Source organism: Zonotrichia albicollis, chromosome 6 (genome assembly GCF_047830755.1).
Source record: "Zonotrichia albicollis isolate bZonAlb1 chromosome 6, bZonAlb1.hap1, whole genome shotgun sequence".
Taxonomy (NCBI): Eukaryota; Metazoa; Chordata; class Aves; order Passeriformes; family Passerellidae; genus Zonotrichia; species Zonotrichia albicollis.
This window is the reverse complement of record NC_133824.1, coordinates 32,644,771-32,667,304: the sequence shown is the minus strand read 5'-3', so window position 1 is coordinate 32,667,304 and position 22,534 is coordinate 32,644,771. Positions and strand designations below refer to the sequence as shown.

General features: G+C 36.7%; 1 protein-coding gene across 1 annotated transcript in view; it reads left to right on the top strand.

The window, feature by feature from the left end:
* MYBPC3 (myosin binding protein C3) overlaps positions 1-22,534 on the top strand; it is a 62,247-nt gene that overhangs the window by 7,144 nt on the left and 32,569 nt on the right. The window contains exons 2-15 of the mRNA XM_074543134.1: positions 1,902-2,168; positions 4,114-4,209; positions 4,438-4,524; positions 4,666-4,814; positions 5,731-5,848; positions 7,170-7,218; positions 8,421-8,465; positions 10,727-10,783; positions 15,538-15,561; positions 16,289-16,455; positions 17,235-17,367; positions 17,601-17,603; positions 17,999-18,123; positions 18,707-18,812. Coding sequence (XP_074399235.1) covers positions 1,902-2,168; positions 4,114-4,209; positions 4,438-4,524; positions 4,666-4,814; positions 5,731-5,848; positions 7,170-7,218; positions 8,421-8,465; positions 10,727-10,783; positions 15,538-15,561; positions 16,289-16,455; positions 17,235-17,367; positions 17,601-17,603; positions 17,999-18,123; positions 18,707-18,812 — 1,426 coding nt within the window. The remainder of the gene's footprint in view (positions 1-1,901; positions 2,169-4,113; positions 4,210-4,437; positions 4,525-4,665; positions 4,815-5,730; positions 5,849-7,169; positions 7,219-8,420; positions 8,466-10,726; positions 10,784-15,537; positions 15,562-16,288; positions 16,456-17,234; positions 17,368-17,600; positions 17,604-17,998; positions 18,124-18,706; positions 18,813-22,534) is intronic.

Genomic DNA, 22,534 nt, shown 5'->3' with positions numbered 1-22,534 from the left:
CACTTTTAACAGGGAAGGAAACCATGCAGAAGAATAAAACAGGAGGTTTTTCAAGGCTTTTCTAGGGTCATTGAAAACTAAAATTATGTTTTCATCAGAAATATAAAATGGGGGGGGTAAGAAAAAGAAATTGATAATATGTAATTTTGGTTTTTATATAATGAAGAAAAGCAAAATTCAATCTTTACTAAATTCTAAAAGTGTAGTTCATATTTTAACTGATGCCTAAGAAGGTTCAAATCCTTTGCAAAACAATGCAAGAAGCATGAATTGTGTTATGGCTAAAGACCAAAGGCCATCAGATGAAATCTTTGCAGAGGTAACTCCACTAAGGTCAACTAAATTATGCAGTCTGAAGACATGCTACAGGAGTAGAGATTTTATAAAAATAATAGGTGGTATTTTTAACAATATACCATTTACATGAACTTAAGCACCTGTTTGAACATGAATATAAGCTTTTTCTTTTAAAACATTTTCATGCCATGTTTCTTTCATTTTTATAAAGCAGAACTAAAAGTTCAAAGCTAATTATAACCGTTGTTGTGTTGTATGGAGGAGTTCCTGTGGCTGCCAGAGGAGTAGAGCCATAGACAATTTGCCACAGAGGTGACTGATAAAATTAGATGTGATGAAATGACTAGTATTTTATAAAATGTAGTTATACAAGGGTGAGTCAATAGAAAGATGACAGAATGATGCGCAAAAAAACATGCAGTGTATGAATCAGAATGTTAATTGCTGGTATTTTTACACATCAACATAGCTCATGGCAATTAGCAAATGATAACAGATTTCATTAAGACAAAAAACACGAACATAAAATGAAAAACTCAATTCCAAATAAAGATGAAGAAATATAAATAAATAAATAAATAAATCAGGTTAAAGAAATTAGTAAAACAAGTTACTTTACTAAAACCAAGTCTTGAGAGAGATTAGGATACCCATGGATGAAAATCATGATACATTATTTGTTTACAGTTCCCTGTCTGCTGTGCTACTTTGATTGCACGTGAAGTAAAACATCGTTTGGTTTACACTTGTTCACCCTATATATTAATATATATAATATATTAATATTATATATATAATTATATAACCCTATATATAATATATATATTATATATATATTAATAATGTCATTAATTCTCCTTATAAGCTTCCCAAGCGTTTCTCGACACATTGCGGAAATATTTTAATCTACACCTTGAAAGTAATTGTTGTAGAGTGTCATGTAGGAAAGTACTTCAACTTTTAATGCTGAAGTAAACTTCTGAATACAAACAACAATTTATACCCTTATAGCTGGAATGAAAGGGTCATCATAGGAATGTGAATTCCTTTCCACTAAAGCCTTCATCAGTCAAAACAGAAGGACTAAAGATGAACCATTAATTCCTTGTGGTCTATTAGGGCACAGGTTACTGCACAAAGTGCAGTGTTTTTGAAAAACCGATCCTGATCCTCTGTAATAACTGTATTAAGCAGCAGAACAAAATTAATAATTCTAGATGAAAGTGCATGGCAAATTCACGCAGACAGGTAGATATGTAAGAATATATTCTATGCCATCTTGTTGTCTACCAAAACATTCGCTTATGAAAAACCAGAGCTCAATATGGGGAAAAAGAAAGAGGAAGACAGAAAGTGAGGTGATTTTGCTCTCCATTTCACTTTATTTCATGACAATGTAGAGGAGATAAGACATCCCAGTGAGACACAGAACCTGATAAACTCAAAGACAATTCCACAACTTCTCTGGGGAAAGTGTTGTAATTTATAACTTGCATGGGCAGATGGGAGAGAAAGGAGGCAGCTGCTGCAGCCACAACAGCTGACTATACCAGATATGCCACAACTGCAAAACAGATTTCAGTGAGCCCTCTCTCTTTTTTTAGTTTCTGCATTTACCAAGAAGCCAAAGACAACAGAGGTGACAGCCGGAAACACAGCTGTGTTTGAAGCAGAGACAGAAAAATCTGGCATCAAGGTGAAATGGCAGCGAGCTGGCACAGAAATTACTGAAAGTGAAAAATATGTCATCAAGACAGAAGGCAACAAGCATTCGCTGACAATCAATAACATAGGAAAAGAAGATGATGTGACATATGCTGTAATAGCTGGAAGTTCCAAGGTCAAATTTGAACTCAAGGTCAAGGAACCAGGTACATCATTTCCTATGCAATTCTGGTTTAATCAGTATTTCTAGTCCCACATGCAACATTCACAAATAAAGCCCATGGAAATTAGCCTATATAAACACTATAAAATGTCTCTACCAGCAATACATCTGTTTTGCCCAATTATTTGAAGCTGCTAATTCATATTAAGCTGAGGAATACATTTCCAGTGGCTAAGACACCTCTTTCGAGGTGTCAGAAGTCCACAGAGAAGAGATCATAGGGGAAATGTCAACGTACATCTTCAGAATTCTGCCAGGCTTTTACACTTAACTACTGAAAAGCAAAGCAAAGCTAATCTAACCCTCACCCTGAACGAAACTGAAATGCTTGATCTTAGGACCGAAATTTTCTTATAATTATTTAATTTAAATATAAAATTGTAACAATTGACAAAACACAAGTTATACTGTAATGTTTCTAGAAGCTCATACATTCCCCAAAATTGTCTCAAAAATCTCCTGCTACCAAAAATGTGTATTTCAAGAGGGGCTTGAATATGAAGAGTAGCCTTTGTATTATTATGTACCTCCCATTATTACTACCTTTGTACGCATTAAAAGACCAGTTACATGGAATTTTCAAAAACTTTCCCAGGCTTTTCCTGGGAATAAATTTAAAGAGTCAAACTCCCTGGAATTTTCTCATGAAAAAATATCTGAAGACACTTAGGATAGATGAAATCACTCATTTTTGGAAACATTTTGACCTTCCAGATCCCTTTTTCCCCTCCAAAATTGCATCCATTTACCACTTCTGGTATTTGACTTTTTGATTTTCAACTTGGTGAAAAGCCTCAAACTCAGATTGTTTATATCACTTCCTTTTCTTTGCTATCACTGTTTGTTTTAGCAACATGATGGGACCTTGTGAGACCTTATGGTCAGCTGAAAATAAATAGAGGAATATTTAACATGCTTCAAGATGTCCTGTTCCATATGCAAAGACATGACAGATTATGTGTGAGGGAAAATCCTGGTATGGATTAGGGCAACTTGACAGCTGTCAGAGCATGCAGAAATATGGTCCTGCTATCTCATCCTGAAAGGAAACTAGGCCATATAGTACTCATCATATTTTCCTCATTGTCTTTCAGGTTAGTTCCATGCAGAGGCTGCTATAGGCAGAAAACTTGCAAATAATGCTATGGAGCACAGTGGAGTGTGTAATGTCACAGAGTAACTGGATTGTCCATTATTATTTGGAAGCAGCTCCACTACCTACAGAGAAAAAAATATCTTTCTGCAACTGATCTATTTCAAGAAATTCTACCTCCCTCCATCTGCTCCAGTTGCTCACTCCTACTCCATTTTCAGACAATTCTGTCTTCTCCATTGTGCCAAATGCATTTGCCTAAATTTGTCTCTGAGGTCATGGTTTAATTGAGAGGATACAAACTTCCATAAGCCAGGGGAAGACATTACAGATGGATTTATAAAATGCTTTCTCCATATTGCTTACTAGCAGTGTTTAGAGCTTTTTCCAAGCTGCCCACAACAATAGGCTTTGTAATGTTACATTCCAACCGCATCATTAAACAAAATCTCATTAATAAGCAAACTGTTTACAAATATAACAATTACATAATTTTTCATTACCTTTTCTGTTTAGAAACTGACAATAGTTACTTTAGTTTGCTGGCATTTGCAACAAATAATAACATTATTCATCACCTGACAAGTTTCTACACATCAAGACTATAGAATTTTCAAAACCAGGCATCAGTTCTTTCTGAGCTCATCAAAAGAAAAACCTTCATCATCCAGCTCCAGGGAGCCCCTTCTGCTTCCAGCACATCCTCTAGACTCTAGGAAACAACGGCTAATTTCTCTGCATTTCCTAAAATATATAAGGCTGTTCTTTTGCAAAATTTCTTCAAAAAGAAAGAGGAAATAGACTTTCTCTAATCTTGGCTTACATTTATTTCCAGAAAAGAGTGAGACAGTCACTCCTGCAGAAGCTGCTCCAGCCCCAGCTGCCCCAGAGTCACCTGCTCCACCAGCAGAAAGCAGCCAAAACACAGAAGGTAACAGACAATTAACATTGACATCAAGTCTGGTTTATTAGCAGAAGGGAAGAACATCCAGAGGAACTCCTTAATGTGAGACAGAGACAGTAGGTGAAAGCAGATCATAAAGAATAAAGAATCTCAGAGGCAGAAGAAATCCACTGAGAAATTTTTAAATTAATTGAGTAGTTCACTATATAGTTTGATGCAAAAAAGTCTAAATAGTAATTATGATGTTTATTTCAGTTTCATCAGCTGAGACACACCCAGAAGAACCTCTGGACCCCATTGGGCTCTTTGTGGCACGACCACAGGATGGAGAAGTTACTGTTGGTGAGTGCATGTTGGTCAAGTGAAGTTTGTAAACTGTACCTGTTGCTTGACTATCCCTAGCTCTCTAAGTACAGAGTGACAGCAGTGATACAACTGATAAACATAATTCATAATCTCACTTTAATCTACTTCTCCTACAAGGTGGAAACATCACATTCACTGCCAAAGTAGCCGGTGAGAGCCTGCTGAAGAAGCCATCAGTGAAATGGTTCAAAGGAAAGTGGATGGACCTGGGAAGCAAAGTGGGGAAACATCTCCAGCTACATGACAGTTATGATCGAAATACCAAGGTACAATTGGCAGAACAGGGTTCTCGGTCTTCTAGGTACTAATCTTTAATCTAAGGAAAATAGAAACTAAAATAGTTTGATGTTAAGGTACCCAAAGTAACACACGAGTCCATACTTATTCACAGAAGTCTGTGTTTTGACCACACAGACAAGAGACAAACTCTACATACTCTTGCAAACCTTATCTGTGGTGAAATGAGAAACATCTAGAGGACTGGGGGAGTAGTTTTGCACTTTCTACTGCAGGATTCCCTTCATCTTCCTTCAAGAAACTTGGTATATTTAAGAGAAAACAATCAGCTATTTAAGCACAGTCTATCTTGGTCTTAATAGGTCAATCATTCTACTATTAGTGCTGGAATTCATTGCTCTCTTGCATTGTCTAGACTGCTTTAAGTAGCTGAATAAGACCCATTTTTCACCAGAAATTTGTCCAAAGGTACCTGAGCAGGAACACGAGTCTGTACCACGACTTTGCTTCCACTGTGGTACATGAACCACTACCACCCTCTCCTGGAGGGAACGGGACAGTCTGGCTCACATGAGCCACTCCTTTCCATGAATTTTGGCCTCTTCTGCACACGTTCTGGGAAGAGGCTAAAACTGCTTAGTGAAAGCATTATTCCTGTTTCCAGTGCACGTGGAATTAGTGTATGCTGCAGCACAGTTTGATAATACACCGTTTTATCCTCAAGAATACCTGTACTGACAGCACTCTTCAGCTGTTTCTACTGAATTGGGGATTATAGATAATTTTTTGTCACAGTAATGAGTTGGACACTCGTGAGGTTCTTAGTTCAAAGGATGAACAAAGACATAGTTCAGCCTTTGTCTATTTCTCTCCATGTATTCCCTCTCTCAGGTTTCACCATTTCATTTCCTAACTTAATTATTGTATCACTGGTGTCTCTTCTAGGTGTACACCTTTGAAATGGAAATCATAGAAGCAAACATGACTTTTGCAGGAGGGTACAGATGTGAGGTGTCTACCAAGGACAAGTTTGATAGCTCTAATTTCAGCCTGACAGTCAATGGTAAGGTGAATTCCTTCCCTCTCTCTTTTTTCTTCCGGCCCCTGTACTTTTTTTCCCTGTCCACCAACAATTCTTTCTGGTACATAATGGTTACTAGACAAGCACAAATCTGAAGTATAGACTTGAAGATCTAGAGAGGAGAATGGGATTGAGATTATTAGAAATACCACTTGGTTGTCACTCTGGTCAGAGCACTGCAGTGCTGTTAAAGAAAGCACACGCAAAGATGCAAAACTGCCCACATTTTCTCTGGCTTTATTCTGATTTCAGATTCATTCTTTCATTAAGTTCAATTCCACTAGAATAGAAGATAAGTTCATTCTTATTTTGGCAAAAGTTCAGTACTAAAAATGGATATTTGGAAACGACAGATTTAGATATGTGACACTATTGTCAATTCCTTTTTCCTTCCTATATAAATAAATTCAACTCGTACAGAAACACCTTGAGAGATAAAATTGCTTTAAGAGCAGATGACTCATTTTACTTAATGCATGGTGCCACCCTCACAAGTGCTATGCTGAAAAGTTTATAAAAATTAAAAAGGAAGTACATTTCAAACATCAATTTGGCCTTGACTGGAAAAGTTTAAGTAAAAGAGTATAAGCACGGACTGACTGAAAGAACTGAGTGTTTGGACCATTTCTAGTTTCAGCAATTCTGTTGAAGGGGCTGCAACATTAACTTCTGTCCAGCTACCACTGAACCTAACGACAAAGGTTTATTAAGTTATTTGATCAGCAGTGTCCATTTTTGTAGTTTCACTAGATAGGACTCATAAGACTTAGGAGCAGCAACTGAGAACAGTTTTGCTCCCAGCAGTAGCAGCACACCAATTTATACCAATAATGTAATAGAATTCTCTCTATAGAACATCCTCAATTAGGTTTCTGTACCTCTCCACATAGTTCCAGAAATTATCTCTGCTGTCAGAAGATAGATTATAATTTATTAATAATAATAGTATTCAGTTGATGTCCAGTCATATTCTCATTAGGGTTTAAATACTCTGTGAAGACACTATTGAAATTAAAATTTTGCAGCTGGAGAACTGACAAGCAAGAGATAAGATAGTCCATCAGGCTCCACGTTGTTATGAAACATGAAACAGAAATAAGTTAAAACCACTGGATGTTGATTAGTGAAGGTTACATGCTTAAAGATGATGCGTTAATCTTTCAATATGCAATTAATCACAATTTACAATATAAGAATTTCTTTCTAAAAATGTCAGCAAAGGAAAACTTTAAAAATAGCAGCGTATTTTTACATTTTGTTGACTTGATTTCCCATTTTTCCTCATTACTTTTTGTCACATCAGAAGCACCTGTAAGCGGAGACTTGGACATCCGAGCTGCCTTCCGCCGCACGTGAGTACGCACAGCAGAAACCTGTCTAGATCAGGCTACACATCCTTGTGCAATTCATCACTTTCCCACAAAAAACTAGCTAAAAGAAAAGCTGTTGGACAAACAAACACAGAGATGTCTACTAAGAAAATATTTCTACTATTAAAATACTATACAACTCCTGGAAATCACCTAAAAGAGTCTGGACTTTGTACTACTGTAATAATCATGCTTGTCTTCAATTAGGCAATCTATAATGTGTATAATTGTAATAACTTCAGCACCTTTTTTCCAGGCCTGTAAAGAGCATTCCAGATATAGACCAATAGAGATGGAAAAGATACTGTGTGTGTTGGTCTTGATTTTGTCTGGCTTACATGTATCTTAGTACAAACATTTGCATTTGCCAGACAAGGAGAGTGGAGTTTGGTGTGAACTCTGTAAGCAGCATATGACCAATAACATTCCTGCAAGCATTTTGATTGTATCTGTTTTCATGTTCTATAGCTATATTAGCTGAGTGAAGGAAATGACATTGTGAGTGGTGAAAACTCAGGTATATGTAGTCTTAGATATTAAAGACTGGTGTTGAAAAGGCCAATCTCCCCCCATCTTTAATACTTTCTGATGTCTCTCTTAATGGAATAACGTTCCCTTCTATTAATAAGATTCACAAAATTGGTTGGATTTTTTCTAGTGTTAGACATTAATACGTGCTCCCTTTTTCCTTCATGCAATAATAAATAAGTTTCTATTTTAGTTTTTATATGTGTTTTTGAAAAGTTACTAAACCAAGAATATTTTGACATCTATTTCTCTATAGCACACAAATCATCTGTGGCAACTCTTTGAGTATTTCTCTATAAGTCCTATTTTTATATGAGAATTTTTCTAAGATTTAGAAAATCTTGGAAAATCTTTCACAAAGAATTAAACAAGGCTAGCAGAATTTGTCTGCAGTTGAGTGCATCTATAGGTAGCTCACCAGCCTCACCGTAAAACGGTGGCCACTCAGTACTAAGGGCATTGCGTTATTTCACTGCAGTGAAAGGAGAGTTTCTCTTCTTGTTAGCACAATTAAAAGAATTCCAAATCAGTTTGAAGGGAGTGCAGTGTGAGCAGCTTCAGGCAGTTCAGATTGTCAGTTTCTCCTCTAAGAATGAAGCCAGATTTTGAACTGAACTGTTTAAATCTGAAGCTTTGTCTTTGATACCCTTGCTCAGGAGCCTAGCAGGAGGGGGGAGACGGATGACTTCAGCCTTTCTCAGGTAGTCACTGACTGTGTCAGCAGACAAACTTAAGTCTTACAATGAACTGTCTCTCTCTGCTTAGGAAAAAATAAAAACAAGCCCAAAGAATGAAGATGCAGCTTAAATTTCAAAGAAATCGCTGTTTATAATGTGTAGTATTTATATGAGATTAATACATATAAATATGAAGTAATGTAAGACAAAAAAAGAAAAATTAAAAAGATAAAACATAAGAACATAAAAGGATAGATAAAAACAGATAAAGAAAAGAGTAGCTTGGTAGTTCAGTGAGAGGCAGATTCATCTAGAGAAAACATGCATGTGTTTGGCAAGTGACATCTTCTCACCCTTGTCAGAAGAAAAAAAGTAACTTTAAATTATATGCATGTCTGCCCTCTCTGTTTTACATGTTTTCCTCTCTACTGAGCACATTTTTACTAAAATTGCTGTTGCTCACAGAAATGTATCAACACAACTGAAAATCTGTTGTTTCCTGGCACACTCCTTATCATATCATCATTAAATTTTTCACTCCGTGCCTTAACTCCTAATGTTTTCTACTATAGCAAGAACTGGAGTTCTGAGATTAGATTGAATTATATGCATGTTAAAGCAATTATTAGGGTCTTTTCTTCAAAAAAGCTAAACCTTGATTGCTGGTCTTTCCTGAAACTTTAACTACCATTTGTGAAACAATAAAGTGAATAGTTATTCTGCTAGCTGTAGACCTGTTTTACTGAATATTTGATCACAGGAAATCCTTTCCAAATTTGGGATTACCATAGTTATTTTTATGTACATTTTATGCCTGCAAACACATAAATTCTTGTGAAAGTAGGGCCAAAACCACACTTCTCTGTTTGAGCCTTATACCCAGGAAATTATCCTTTCCAGTATTGTACTATTCTGAAAGTAACCCAAGATGTAAAGCCAGTACTTTCTTAAAGAAAAGATCTCTTCTCATAGCATATTTCAAATTACACCGACTCTCAATTGTTCTTTAACCTTATATTGTCCAGCAGCACAAGAACTTTGTACTTGTATCTATTTCATTTTTTTTAATAGTACTGTTAAAATGCCCATCATTTTTCTGTTGAGGCTGTTTTCTTATTTCTAAAACTTCTTGTTCATGCAATGCTGAGTTTTCCCAACACTTCGATTTACATTCTATAGATGGACTGGCTTTTTCCGAAGCAACTAGGACTGTGTGTAGACAGAGGCAGCATTATGGTCTACAACTACCGCCAGTACAACTGGAAAGAAAAAATTCTTCTTATGAAACCATAATTAAATGCAAGGTGCTGCTTTTGGAAGAATATTAATGCTGTGAGGTGGAGTCACCAGATTCTGTCACTCAAGACAACAGAGATGTCAAAGAGCAGCTGGTCATTGATGATAGTAGACTGGCTGAGATGAAGAAAATACATTCGGGCTTTCTAAATCCTGTCTGAATGCAAAGACCTTTTTTAGGAATTAAATCTAAAGAAGTGATTGTAGTGACTTTATGCTGTTTCCAGAGTAGGTCAGCATTACAAATGTTCAGAAGCACAGCTAAAGCCCACTGGATTCAGAACACCAAAAATAACATTGTGCATTCTATCTGAGTTCGCTGTGTGCAATGGGCAGAGCTACACATCAAAAGCCTCTTGCCTGGTGCTCCTTGTTTTCACAGAGCAACTCCCTACAACATTGCTTGTCATGATACTTGTTGAGCAAAGGCATATTGAACTGAAAGGCAGAGCACAGAATTCCTCCTTCAACTCTCCCAGGCACCAATGATGTGACACTTTGTTCAGTGTAATGAATTCTGGTAACACAAACAGCCTCAAGAAAAAATTACAGCTGGGATAACGCTAAGGATAAAACCAGCGATTTTAGGTCGTGAGGCATTCCACACAAAGCTTGATTAAATACTGCCCCAACTGTAAACAACATCCACACTCCTGAAAGACAGAGGAAAGAGGGAAGCTTCTGCAACACCTCTGTGATAATGAATATATTCCAAATCAATATGATGACCAAATTAATACCCTGTACAACTTCATGCACAATCGGCGCAGAAAAAATACAATTTCATTACAATTATTTTTAAACCTAAATGCAAATTAATATGAACACAGAGCCTACTTAAGTCACTTTCCATGTCAATGCACATTCTAATTAATTATAAACCCATCTACTACTCCTCTACAAAAATATGCCATCTATATTATGTTATAGTCTCACAAGCTATTCTCATTTCCTTCTGAAACTAATTATGGCTTTCTATTACTGTACAGTACTGAAGGACATGATGATGGGGCAGAGTTTAATTTCAGCTCCCTACTGAAAAAAAGGTGAGTAAAAAAATCCATAGACTTAGAGAAATAAGGCTTCTGTAGAAAACTCTGAAACACCAGAACTGGAATAAGTGAAAGTTTCACAAACTCAGAATCTTTGTCATTTTCCTAAAGCAGCTCTAAATGGAAAAAGCATGACAGGCAATTATGGCTACTTCCTGAAACACATAGCATTTGCTGCATTTCTGCTAGGTTTATACAGGAGAGAAAAAAAAAAAAAAAAAAAAACCAAAAAGAGGAAAAAAATCTTTCCCAAGATAGAAAAGGCCTGGAATCAGGTAATTACATGTTTCCAGCAGCTCTTTTCATGGGGGAATGGGGGGATTAAAAATACCAATTTATAATGCTGCCTTATTAAGAACCAAGATTTTTTATTAGATAGCTAAATGTAACTATTACACTGCTCAACTATTATTATCTATTATATAGATATTCTTTGTTGCATAAATATGACAAATATGTTTTACTCTTCCAGTTGTAATTTGTATTTCTTTCTGTTAGTTTTACTTTCACTTTTTTTTTGCTGTAATTTCTTCTCTAATTCCCATCTTTCCTTGATGTCTCTGTTTTCATAACCTGTTTACTTATGCTCTTCTCTTTTTACCAAACTCTTAATCTGAATGTTTTGGATTCCACTGTTGCCAACAGAGAGTAAGATTTCTATTTAATTGTATTATAAATGCATGGGTCAGACTGAATATAAGAACCATTTGGTTTGAAATAATGCATGCATCTTTGTCTTCTTTATGTGTAGAACTTGACAAAAATTGCATAGCATGAAAGAAAATTATTGACTGCTAATTTCTGAGACATAAATTATTTTAAACAGTTTTAAGGTTAAAATTAAGACAATTTCATACAATCAATGTATTTCTCTGAATGTCATTTGGCTTTTACCATCACTTTCTTTCATGCAACCAGTTCTAAAATTTCCTTGAATTTCCAGATTTTCTCAATAACCTGCTGCTTTGTATTCCTGTTTTCACAGTATTTAGAATCAGAAAAATCATTCACATAATATTATTGCCTATCAAATAGGTGGTGAAGTTTTGCTTGCCTCTTTCTGTTCACTGACCACTTACTCTGTCTTTCCAGCCCCTGAAACTACTATAAAAACTGCCACTTAGATTCATGTTTTGCAAGTCTAAACTTTCTTACTCTAAGTTTTCACAATCAGCTACTTGGATGAGTGTTGTTGTGAATCTGTGTTCAGTCTCTGCTCAGGCAGTGGTTTCACTATTTATAAAAAGTGTTTTAGACTCACAAAGGGTACAGGATTGTGCTGACACATGAAGTAACTTCCTACAGAAGGCAATGAAGCCACAATAGGCACAGGTTAACTCACCCAAACTTCAGTGGGGCCAACAAGGCCCCAGGCTCCACAAACCCCTGCGTTACACCCCATGCAGGGCATTGTCTATAGATGAATCCTGGCTTTGCAGTAACACCAACAGCAGAACACTTCAGGGGGACAGACAGATCAGACAGAAAAGACACCTATCAAACTTGCTATAGCTGACGTTGATAACTAAGTTTCTTGTTCCAGCATGAACACAAATTGTTGTAAACACACTCTGGTTTCCATAGAAGATGTAAGGCATAAAGCAATTGCTTATCTTCTTTATAAAATTTTAAATAAATGAAAACCAGCATGAAAATATTTGCATAATTTCATACAGGATCTCCTGCTGGAATGACGTGCTGGGTAGTAAAAGCCCCCCTCCTCATGCCTTTCCCTTTTGCTCTCATAATTAGTTTAGAGCAACAGTCAAACTCAAAACAGCAGTAACAATCCTCAGTATTTACAGAAATGTTAAATTTATTGATTTAACTCTTCATTATTTGTAAGGCTAGAAATGTAATTTATTAAAAGAAGCTTATAAATTTCTCTGCGTTTTAGCAGTGTTTCTGCCATTTCTTGACTTAAAAAAATCTCTGCCTAGTGAATTTAAGAACATCAATTCACTGCTCCTAGTTGTTTTTCACAGCCACTTCAGAAGTAATTTGTGGACTCTTCAGTCTTTGCACACCTCAGCCTGAAGACCATTTATATTAATGAGAACAGATAGGCATAAAATCTCATAATGGAATGAAATAATTCCTCATTGAAATAGAACAGGAAAAGGGACCTCATGCTGGGGAACTCTCAGGAGCTTTGCAAATTCAAACAGAATCGAGAATTATTCTTTTACCATTTCTGCTTTCCTACACCATTTTACAAGTGTCCCTCAATCCACAGGTAATGATCATTCTATAATAAATAGCTTCGCTATAATGAAGAGCTTCATTTAACACTGTATCTCCTATCACTGTAATTTAATTAACTGGTGTTGACATACAGATGTCATGGGCCAAGGAGAGGTCATTGGGAAGAGGAAGGGAACAGCTGTCACAGGACTATTAAATGGGATAGTGAGCAGAGACCTTGAAGGAGGTGACAGCTGACAGGGTCCAATCAGTTGGCAGTAACTGGATAGGAAGGAACCATTTCTGGGATGTACAAAACTATTTTTAACCCCTCCACATATGTTTAAAACATATCAGCTGCATATTCCATTTACAGCAGGTTCACTGAGCTGCATCTTGATGCCCCCAAGTGCATAGCTAACCTATGAGGTGATCCCTGTGAATAAGGATCCCCAGCACCAGGGAGGAGAGCAGAGGAGGGGGAGAAACCTCATGAGTCCAAGTGCTCTCTTACTTTCCATACACTGCTTAGTTCCTGCTGGTAGTGGAGGAGTACAGATTCTCTGGGCAAACTCTGTGTCTTTCTGGGATCAAAGAGAATATTTTAACAAATGCAAAATAGTGAAAAGGAGTGCTGGGATGGGGAAAACTTTGCTCAAAGGCAAACATTTTTTTCTTTTCATTTTCAGAACTCATTTAAACAGGAATTACACACTCTAGCTTTTAGTCCCATTTTGCATGAAACACAAAAGCCTTTTATTTTAATTTTAAAAAAAAGTATTTCCTAGGGAGAGACTATATTATTTCTTATGTTCAACTTCTTATATTGCATACGCCAGAACAGTATTGCAAGATAAAACAATGGGATGACACTCAGTGATGGAAAAGCTAAAGCAAAAACTAGGGAAATCTTCTCAATAGTGAGATATTAGACTCCTTTGGAACTCCTTTGAAATTGGAAGATTTTTCTCATTATGTATTTAAAAATAACTCACACAAAACATTTTTGAAAGCTCCATGAATAGTCCTACCAGCAAATTTTCAGATATAGAGTGTGTATATACAGACAAGCCTATAAGTAGGGAGACAGAGAAACTACCAATGTTTATATAATATCTTTAGGAAGATTAAAATATGTGATCTCTTAAGTCTTTCTTAATTCCTATGATTTTTTATTTTTTAAGATACAGTTTCTCCACAAAGTTTAACTGTACTGGTACAAATATTAAATACTTATTAGAAATATTATATGCCCTTAGTTTTATATAGTACTTAGTATTTAGTACTTATATATCTATAAGTACTAATTTACTAATTAATTGACATGTATTTACAAATACTTGAAAGCCACTTCTTGACATGATCAGGGCATCAAGCCCAAGAACTGCTTATGTAAAAAATTTTGATCTATGTGGCAAATCAGTTTTCCTGTCTTCTGCTAAGCAAAACTAAAAACTATTTGTAGCAACTTCAAACTAAACACTAGGTATATAGAAGAGTAAAATTTGGTAAAATTTTTTTGTGATGTTGATGCAGTGTAATAGCAAAGCAAATACCCAGTGTGCTGCTCTTATCACAGGCACTCCAAACTTCAGCTCCTCCTATCAATTCAGTGAGTGCTGGTGAGGGCTTCGGGCTTAGCAAGTGCTAAACCACTTTGAAGATATGAGATATTGCCTGCCATTTCAACTCAGTCTCACTGAGCTGAAATCCCCTTCTCTTGCTGAGTTTCTGTTCAAGAGCTACAAGGTGCTGGAAATTCCATGGTTGGACTGCAGCACTTTAATAAACACAGCGTTCCTATTGCAAGCAGGCACTTTTTTGGCAATAAAAGCAGTACCAGAAATGTTTGGTTATATCTGTTGTCTGAACTGACTACAGCAATATTTGTTAACTAGCAATATTTCTCACAGACTAATTGGACTGCTATTTTCCTGCAAAAAATAGAAATACACCCAATAACATTCCACTTATCTCTCTTATGCATCATCTGTTGCCTAACTTGTCTTCTTGATGGCGTTTACCACTGCACATGACTTTGTTATAAGGGTGTGTTCTGCTGCACCAGAATCTGCTTGGTGCAGGTGATAGTCAGAAACAACAGTCACAGGAAATTCTTTCTTCTAAGAATTTTTTAATTTTAACATTTTTTTTAAATGCTACTTCTTCTATAATTTCTCTATTTACCAAAATGCAAACTATGACAGGCAAAAATGCCATGATGGCAGGGGGAAGTAGAGTTATTTGTTTCCCTGGAAGGTGATCAGCCATAAGTAGGAATAAACAGAAGTGCTTGCACTTCACAGATAGGTCCCACAGTGGACCTGTACATGCAAAGCGTGGGAGCAAGTTTGATTTCAGTATGGATCAACATTTTCCTCAAGCCCATTTCAGAGCATTTGCATGAATTCCTCCATCTCCCTGCTACTGAAGCACAGGCATGCTCTGCTAAGGGCGAAGATGAGGTTCATGGCTCTTTGGTACTAACACATGATGCCCTTTTCTTGCCCACTGGGATGCTGCGTGTTTTCCCACCCGGTTCTCGGCGTCCTTCTGGAGCACAGCAGCTTCCTGCGCCCTTCCAACCGGTAAGGTCATGCCAACCTCTTTTTCTATTTATGATCTTCAAACAAAGATATGATGGCAGATAAAAAAACAACACCTCTCCCAAAGCCAGACAGCCAAATTTTCCCCTAGTTTTACTAAACCAAGCATTCATTTTTTCATTATCACTAGTTCTTTGGCTAAAATATAAAATAAGCAGTTCACTTGTTTGTAACTACTTACCAGTCTCTTTATACATTACTACAGACAACAATTTTTTTCACAACAGATGATAATCATCTTAATAACCTGTGATTCTTTTTAGTGAAGATAAAAATTGTCCTGAGTAGAAAAGGATATGCCTCTTATAAACATAAAGCAAGTGCCTTTTTTCTAAGATGTTACCAGCATATCATTCAATTCCTTGCTTTGCCACGTTCCATGTTTTGTCCATTGACCATGACAAGAAAATAAGTTTCCTTATGTTTCCATTACCAATCATTAAAGGAAGTTAAAATGTATTAATTTTGGTTGTTAGAAATAAACCCTTCAGGATAGAATTCAATTTTAATCACTATATATAAAAATAAAATTAAAATGAGGCACCAGTTTTATTTCATTATTTTACATAATAATATACTAAAAAGTTAGACTGTTAATTATTTTTTTTTAAGAAATGGCTTCATCAAGAAAATATGTAGCTGCCAACCCTACAGCTTTCTTTAAATACTCTTAATAGTAGCACTCAGAAACTCTAATCCTTTTCTGCAGAGGTGAAGGAAAATCTGAATCACAATCTGATGTTGATGTCTGGGATATCCTGAGGAAAGCTCCTCCTACGGAATATGAGAAAATTGCTTTCCAGTATGGTATCACAGATTTGCGTGGGATGCTGAAACGCCTCAAACGCATAAAGAAGGAAGAGAAAAAAAGCACAGGTTGGTGAGATGCTTTTCTTCCATATATAGTGTTCATATCTTCTTTACAGCAGCGAGATACAAGACCATGAGAAATAGTAATTTCCTGTCCCAGTTATTACCCAGTGTTTACATATGAAATACTGATTACCAAAGATTGCAGCTATGTCCAGCACCCTGAGATACCTTGCTCTGAAACTCTGGACATACTAAACACCCTCACTTCACCAGTTCCACCAGATTCGCCCCTAATATGTCCCTGAACATAAAACAACATCCCCTAATTGCTCTCCACCCCAGTTAGTCAGCATGTCAGGCAACAGCGATATATTTGAACAATTTCATTTTCATAGGTATGATACCTTTGAAATTCTTGAGTCCTTCCTAGTCCTGTCAAGTATTAATTGCCTAATTGTAACTGACTTCTTAAAAAGTCAGAAACAGAGAAGGCAAACAGCCTTCATTCATCAGTACTGAGAAGACCAAGTATAATTTTCCCAAATGAGCAGATGTAACTCTAGGATATGTTGAAGTACATATTCACATCTTATTTAGAATATTCTACTTTGCTTCTTTTGGTTTGTAACACATGCCTGTCATCCTACATTAAGGAAAAACAATACAGGATGAAGAACAGACAGAAAGGGTAAAAATTCAAACAGGGATGCAGAAATTGGGGAACGTTTAAGATGATGGTAAACAACATGAAAGGGAATAAAGATTTGTTTCATGACCCAGAATGAAAAAAACACAAGCACAAAAATGGTAAGGTTTTTTTTTTTAATAATTCTTTATCATAGCATTCCTCAAGAAACTGGATCCAGCTTACCAAGTAGACAAGGGGCAAAAGATTAAATTAATGGTTGAAGTTGCCAATCCAGATGCTGATGTGAAATGGCTGAAGAATGGACAGGAGATCCAAGTGAGTGGCAGGTAAATTAGAAATATGAGAAATCCAAAATGGAATGAGCTACAGCTTGGACAAAGTGAAAAATCTAGCTTTTCTTAGAAAGAAAGGAATAAACAGGGAGAAATAGGGGCTGCGAAAGACTCTATGCAGTGCTATGGCTCCGGGGCAGTGTGCTGTTGTCATAACTTTTTCTTTTTTCTTCTCTCTGCTCTATATATCTACATGTGGGACTGGATGCCCTCATCTACCAACTTAGCAAGTAAGTCCTGAGATTATATCCTGCTCTTGTTGGGTACAAATGCACTTTCTCCATATCTGGGATATACCTCAGTGTAACTTGTATGTAAAACAAATTTCCAGTGATTTTGTGCTGAAGCCATTTTTAATGATAGTCATGCTAGATCTTAGGAAAGCATCCAACACCATTCACATCTAAAACTTGAAGGAAGATTCCCCACAATTTCCTATGCTAGCTTTTCAAACACTGCTGCTGTTCACTGCACCAGGACAGGCCTGTTGGGCTTGAGTCCTTACAAATCTTGCCACTGATATCAGAAAAAGAGGAGGAATCTTTTTTTCTTCCGGGCAGGAGAAGACAATGTCTGGGTCTAGAAGGGCTTTTCTCTGATAATTACATTTAGATTATCTTTTCAGATATATTTTTGAGGCTGTTGGGAATAAGAGAATACTGACCATAAACCACTGCTCCCTGGCTGATGATGCAGCATATGAATGTGTGGTAGGGGATGAGAAGAGCTTCACAGAATTATTTGTAAAAGGTGAGCAATGGTAGCAAAAGGAAAGAGATCTCCCCATACATTTAGCATTGAATTACTGTCATCTTCTCTACTCACAGATTTATCTTACAGGAAAGGAAACTCTCAAACATATTAACAAATTCCAAGATCTATTGAAGTAGGTATTTTTCTTACAGTTAAATTGAGGAAAATTTTGCCTAAGAGCAACCAGGAAAGCAGAACAGTGATAGTTATCATTAATTCTCATTTACCTCTCAACAATGGGGCTAGAAATTTACTTAAAAATTTTGATTCTGCTGAAAACAAACATCTGCCCCAAGTTCTACTAGTGGACCAAATAGTACAGAAAAGTAATGCCTCCTGTTTAGAAATTTACAATATAGATGAAAACTGTTTAATTCTATATTTTTATTCCAATTCATGAAAAATGTCATTTGGAAACTCAGATAAGGTGGTCTGGCATAGTAAATGTTAAGTTCTAAGAGAGAGATCATCACCATTTATTTGTCCACGGATTCTTCCTGTGGAGTAGAGAATGGTGAAATCTACCTCTGGTCTCCACTGTTTCAGAATACTATTTTAATAAAATTCTCTTCATTTTCAGAACCTCCAATCCTGATCACTCACCCACTGGAGGACCAGATGGTGATGGTTGGAGAGAGAGTGGAATTTGAGTGTGAAGTGTCTGAGGAAGGAGCTACTGTGAAATGGTAAGGGAAAAGAAGAAAAAAACAAAGCAAAGCAAACCAAGCCAACATGAAACATCTTCCTCCATGGAACCTACCAGGAGGTGTGGAATAAAAAGGGAGAACAACCTACATAAATGTTTTCATCAAAAGATTGTCCATCCTCCTATATGCCAAATATGGAGAAAGAACTGAGAAGCAAAAATATGACACAAAACCCCAGATTAAGTATACATATTTTATAGTTTCTCTAGAATTTCTTGCTCAGTGTTTACACTTCAGTAATGCCTAAGTATTGCCCAGACTAATCAGATCCATACTGTGGTGACTTTGATGTACTTTTTGAAATCTTCTCAACTGCAGTGAGGCATTTGGGTTTCTAAAGTATTTTTTCTTAGGTAAAAAAGTGTCTCTTGAGACACAGAGGGAACACATCTGCTGTGGTGATCCTGCAAAGCTGGTTGTTATGCTTCTGCAGCGAGGCAGATTAAGATGACAAACACTTAGACCATGGATCCTGTTTTCTTGGGCACTCCAGCTGAGCAGAATCTGGAAGGCACATGCTGCTTGGGCAGGCATGACAAGCAGGGCTCATATTCTCACTTCATTTCTCTACCAGCTGAAATTCCCTTGTGCTTGTTAACAGCTTCAGACACATGGTTATCAAGCATTCCCACAATGCCCATTACATTCCTGGAAAGTGCCAACTAATGATCTGCTGTCCCAAAGGAAGGAACTGAGAATTTAAATGGAGTCCAAGAGCTAGCACAGGGTGTGCATTACGCTATTAAAGACACAAGCACAGGGACACGGATTCTATTATTCAGGAACTGACTGCAGATGCCTGGTCACAAGAGATGGGGACAACCAGATCTGTCCCTCCCAGAACACAGTGCAGCTGCCACACTTTGATCCTATGCCTTTGAACAACTCCCATACATCTCACAGAGCTGTTATCTGTGGGATGGGCATTTGATGTGACAAGGGCAAACCAGCAGCTGTCTCCGCCTGAAATGCAGCAAGTGGTCAGAGAAACTCATCAAATCATTGCAATGGAAAACTGAGCAGCTAGACATTCACACTGTATCTTACTGGTTTTGTTATGTGAGACTCTGTCAACAAAAAACTCTTTGGCAACAACAGGGAACATTTTGGACCACAGAGAGAAATGTCCAGGGAAAACCTGAAACACAGTGCGGAGAAAGAGTTCCAGTTTTATGGCTCATTAGGGAAATGATCAACAGTTGAGGCCAAGTAACAGGCACTAACTCAGAGCACCTGTTATAGTTCTTAAATCTTCAAATCCAGGATATAAAAACACAAGCACATGAACAAAGGCAATTATGTGACTTGCACAAGACAGAAATAAGGCTGAGGCACAGCCATCAGACTAGGGCTTGGAGAATTAATCATGTAGGTGTCTTCAGAGCAATCAGAAAAGAATGTCCTCTTGATCACCAAGGAAGCTTTCACATTATTACATCTCATGCATTACCATGGAACAGGTTTTTTCTAAACTTCAGATGTCTTGGAAATAAGATAATACTTGAAGAAAAAAATATAATAAAATACATAGTTTTGATCTAATTTTTCCATCTCTGAATGCTGGATGTACCATCTTATCAGCTTCAAATCAAAAGAAACCATGGTGATATATATTTATAGCAATAAATCTGTGTCCCAATTATCACCTACATCAGTGATATCTCAGAAGACATTAAGCAATTAATCCTCAGAATGTAAACAGGAAATAGGAATGCATTTCCAGACAAAGAGGAATTGAGTGGTGAAGTTGAGAACAGATATTTGATCTTGCAGATGTTCTGGACTTGGAAAGACAAAACCACAGCTGACGTACCTATTACTGCACTAGTTCTGCTTCAAATGTGAGGCTGGGCCACTGACCTGTGGTGTTCTGTAAACCAGCATTTCTATGACTCTATATAATGCTTCACTTACACTTTAATATCAGCAGATTCTTCTATTTTATAGTTCCAATTGCCAAAGGAAGGCCTGTAATATTACCTTAAAGAGGTTTTCTGCTTTTCACAGCAGCACAGTATTATTTTAAGCTAAATGCTCTCTGGAGTTCTATTTCAAGGTTTACAGTCTTTATTTGTCACTATACCCCTCTGCAAACTCTCTACTCATCCACAGGATCAGCAATGTGCCAGTCAGTAAAACAAACACAAGTTAAAGACAGTATTCTCCTCCTAGGGATTTAAGACACTAATCATTACAAAAAGAATATTTTCATTATTTAGTCAAGATTTCAAGAGAACATTTTTTTACCAATGGGGTGAATAGAACACTCAGATATTTTTCATGAGTGCTGTATCAAAATAGACCATGGAAAAATAAAATTAAAAGTTCAGCTCCCAAAATCTAGGCACAGTGTGTGTACTTGGCTTTGCATTTAGTGACAGCAGCATGCTCAGCTTTGGGATTAAAGTCCATTCTCAGCAATTCAGCAAAGGTTTCTGTAAAGCATTGTAGCACTTGTTCCAGAACTAATTTTCATGAATCACAACAGCCCTAAGAGATCATCTTACACGTTGTCTCAGACTCTTGTCTGAAGAGTAATGAAGAGGAAAGAAAAGGAAACATTATCCTGACAATAATACCAAGTGCTGTGTTTCAAGTAGTTGTTAAAGGCATCCTCTGCTTCCTCCCTTACTAGCACCGCTGTGTGACCTGGGAGGGAGGCCAGTCCTTCTCTGAACCAGCTCTGAGTTCCAGTGAGCTCTGCTCTAACAATCATGTACAGAGTACCTGTAGGTATTCTGAAATGCAGTTGTATCAGGAACATCTAAGTCCCAAGTTGTAGGATCTTTGTTTCTGCTTAAAGTTTTGATCTTGTGATTTACATTAGCAGACTCTGATAGAGGTAAAAGGTTTTCTTGCATGTATCTACTTAGAAATTAGAGCTATAGTATTTTAATGAGTCCCAAGTAGCATTTCAATTTGCTATTCTGTAAGCTGAATAGTCACTGAGTCACTGGTCACAAATAGGTCACAAATAAGGGAAATAACAAAAAAGTAGAAAGAATATTTTTACTCTATTAAAATCACACATATTTTCTATTTGTTTTTCCATGTGGCTAGCTATCAAAGAGAAAGCCTTTTTCATTTACAAACTGGAGCGGTACTCAAGTAACAAAATAGAAATATATTCAAGTAATAACAAAAAATGTAATGCTACAAAATTAGCAAATTGAAGAAATTACAAGTATTTGCTGTTTATGTTATTTAGGATTAGGAACAGGAAACCCTTGAAACACCTTAGGTACTTCGGTATGACCTTGATTAAACAGCGTGAGTCCTCCCTGTGCATTTCCCTTCATGATGACTGGAAATTGCAATAATTAAATTTCCTCCTGGGCTAGATGGTGAAGCTTAATTTAGTAAAGTCTTAAGTATACTGTGGCATCCTTGAATGGAAAGAGCTACAAAATCCAAAATACACATTCATTTGAATACATCCTAAAATTTTCTCCTTTTGCTGATGCCCACAAATCATGGATTTTTAACAATTATATTTCACATCAGGAAAATTAAGACTTTTAAGTAATATCCCATCAAGTCCCATTTAATTTATGGCCACTTTTAAGACAGTAAATTTCCTGCTGGTGAAGTGTGTTTTCAACCTTTTATCTCCTACAGCATTTAACATATTTTCCTATTTATCTATAGCATATAAATAGAAAAAAATCAAGTAATTACTTGTGGTGAATTCTCTTGAACCA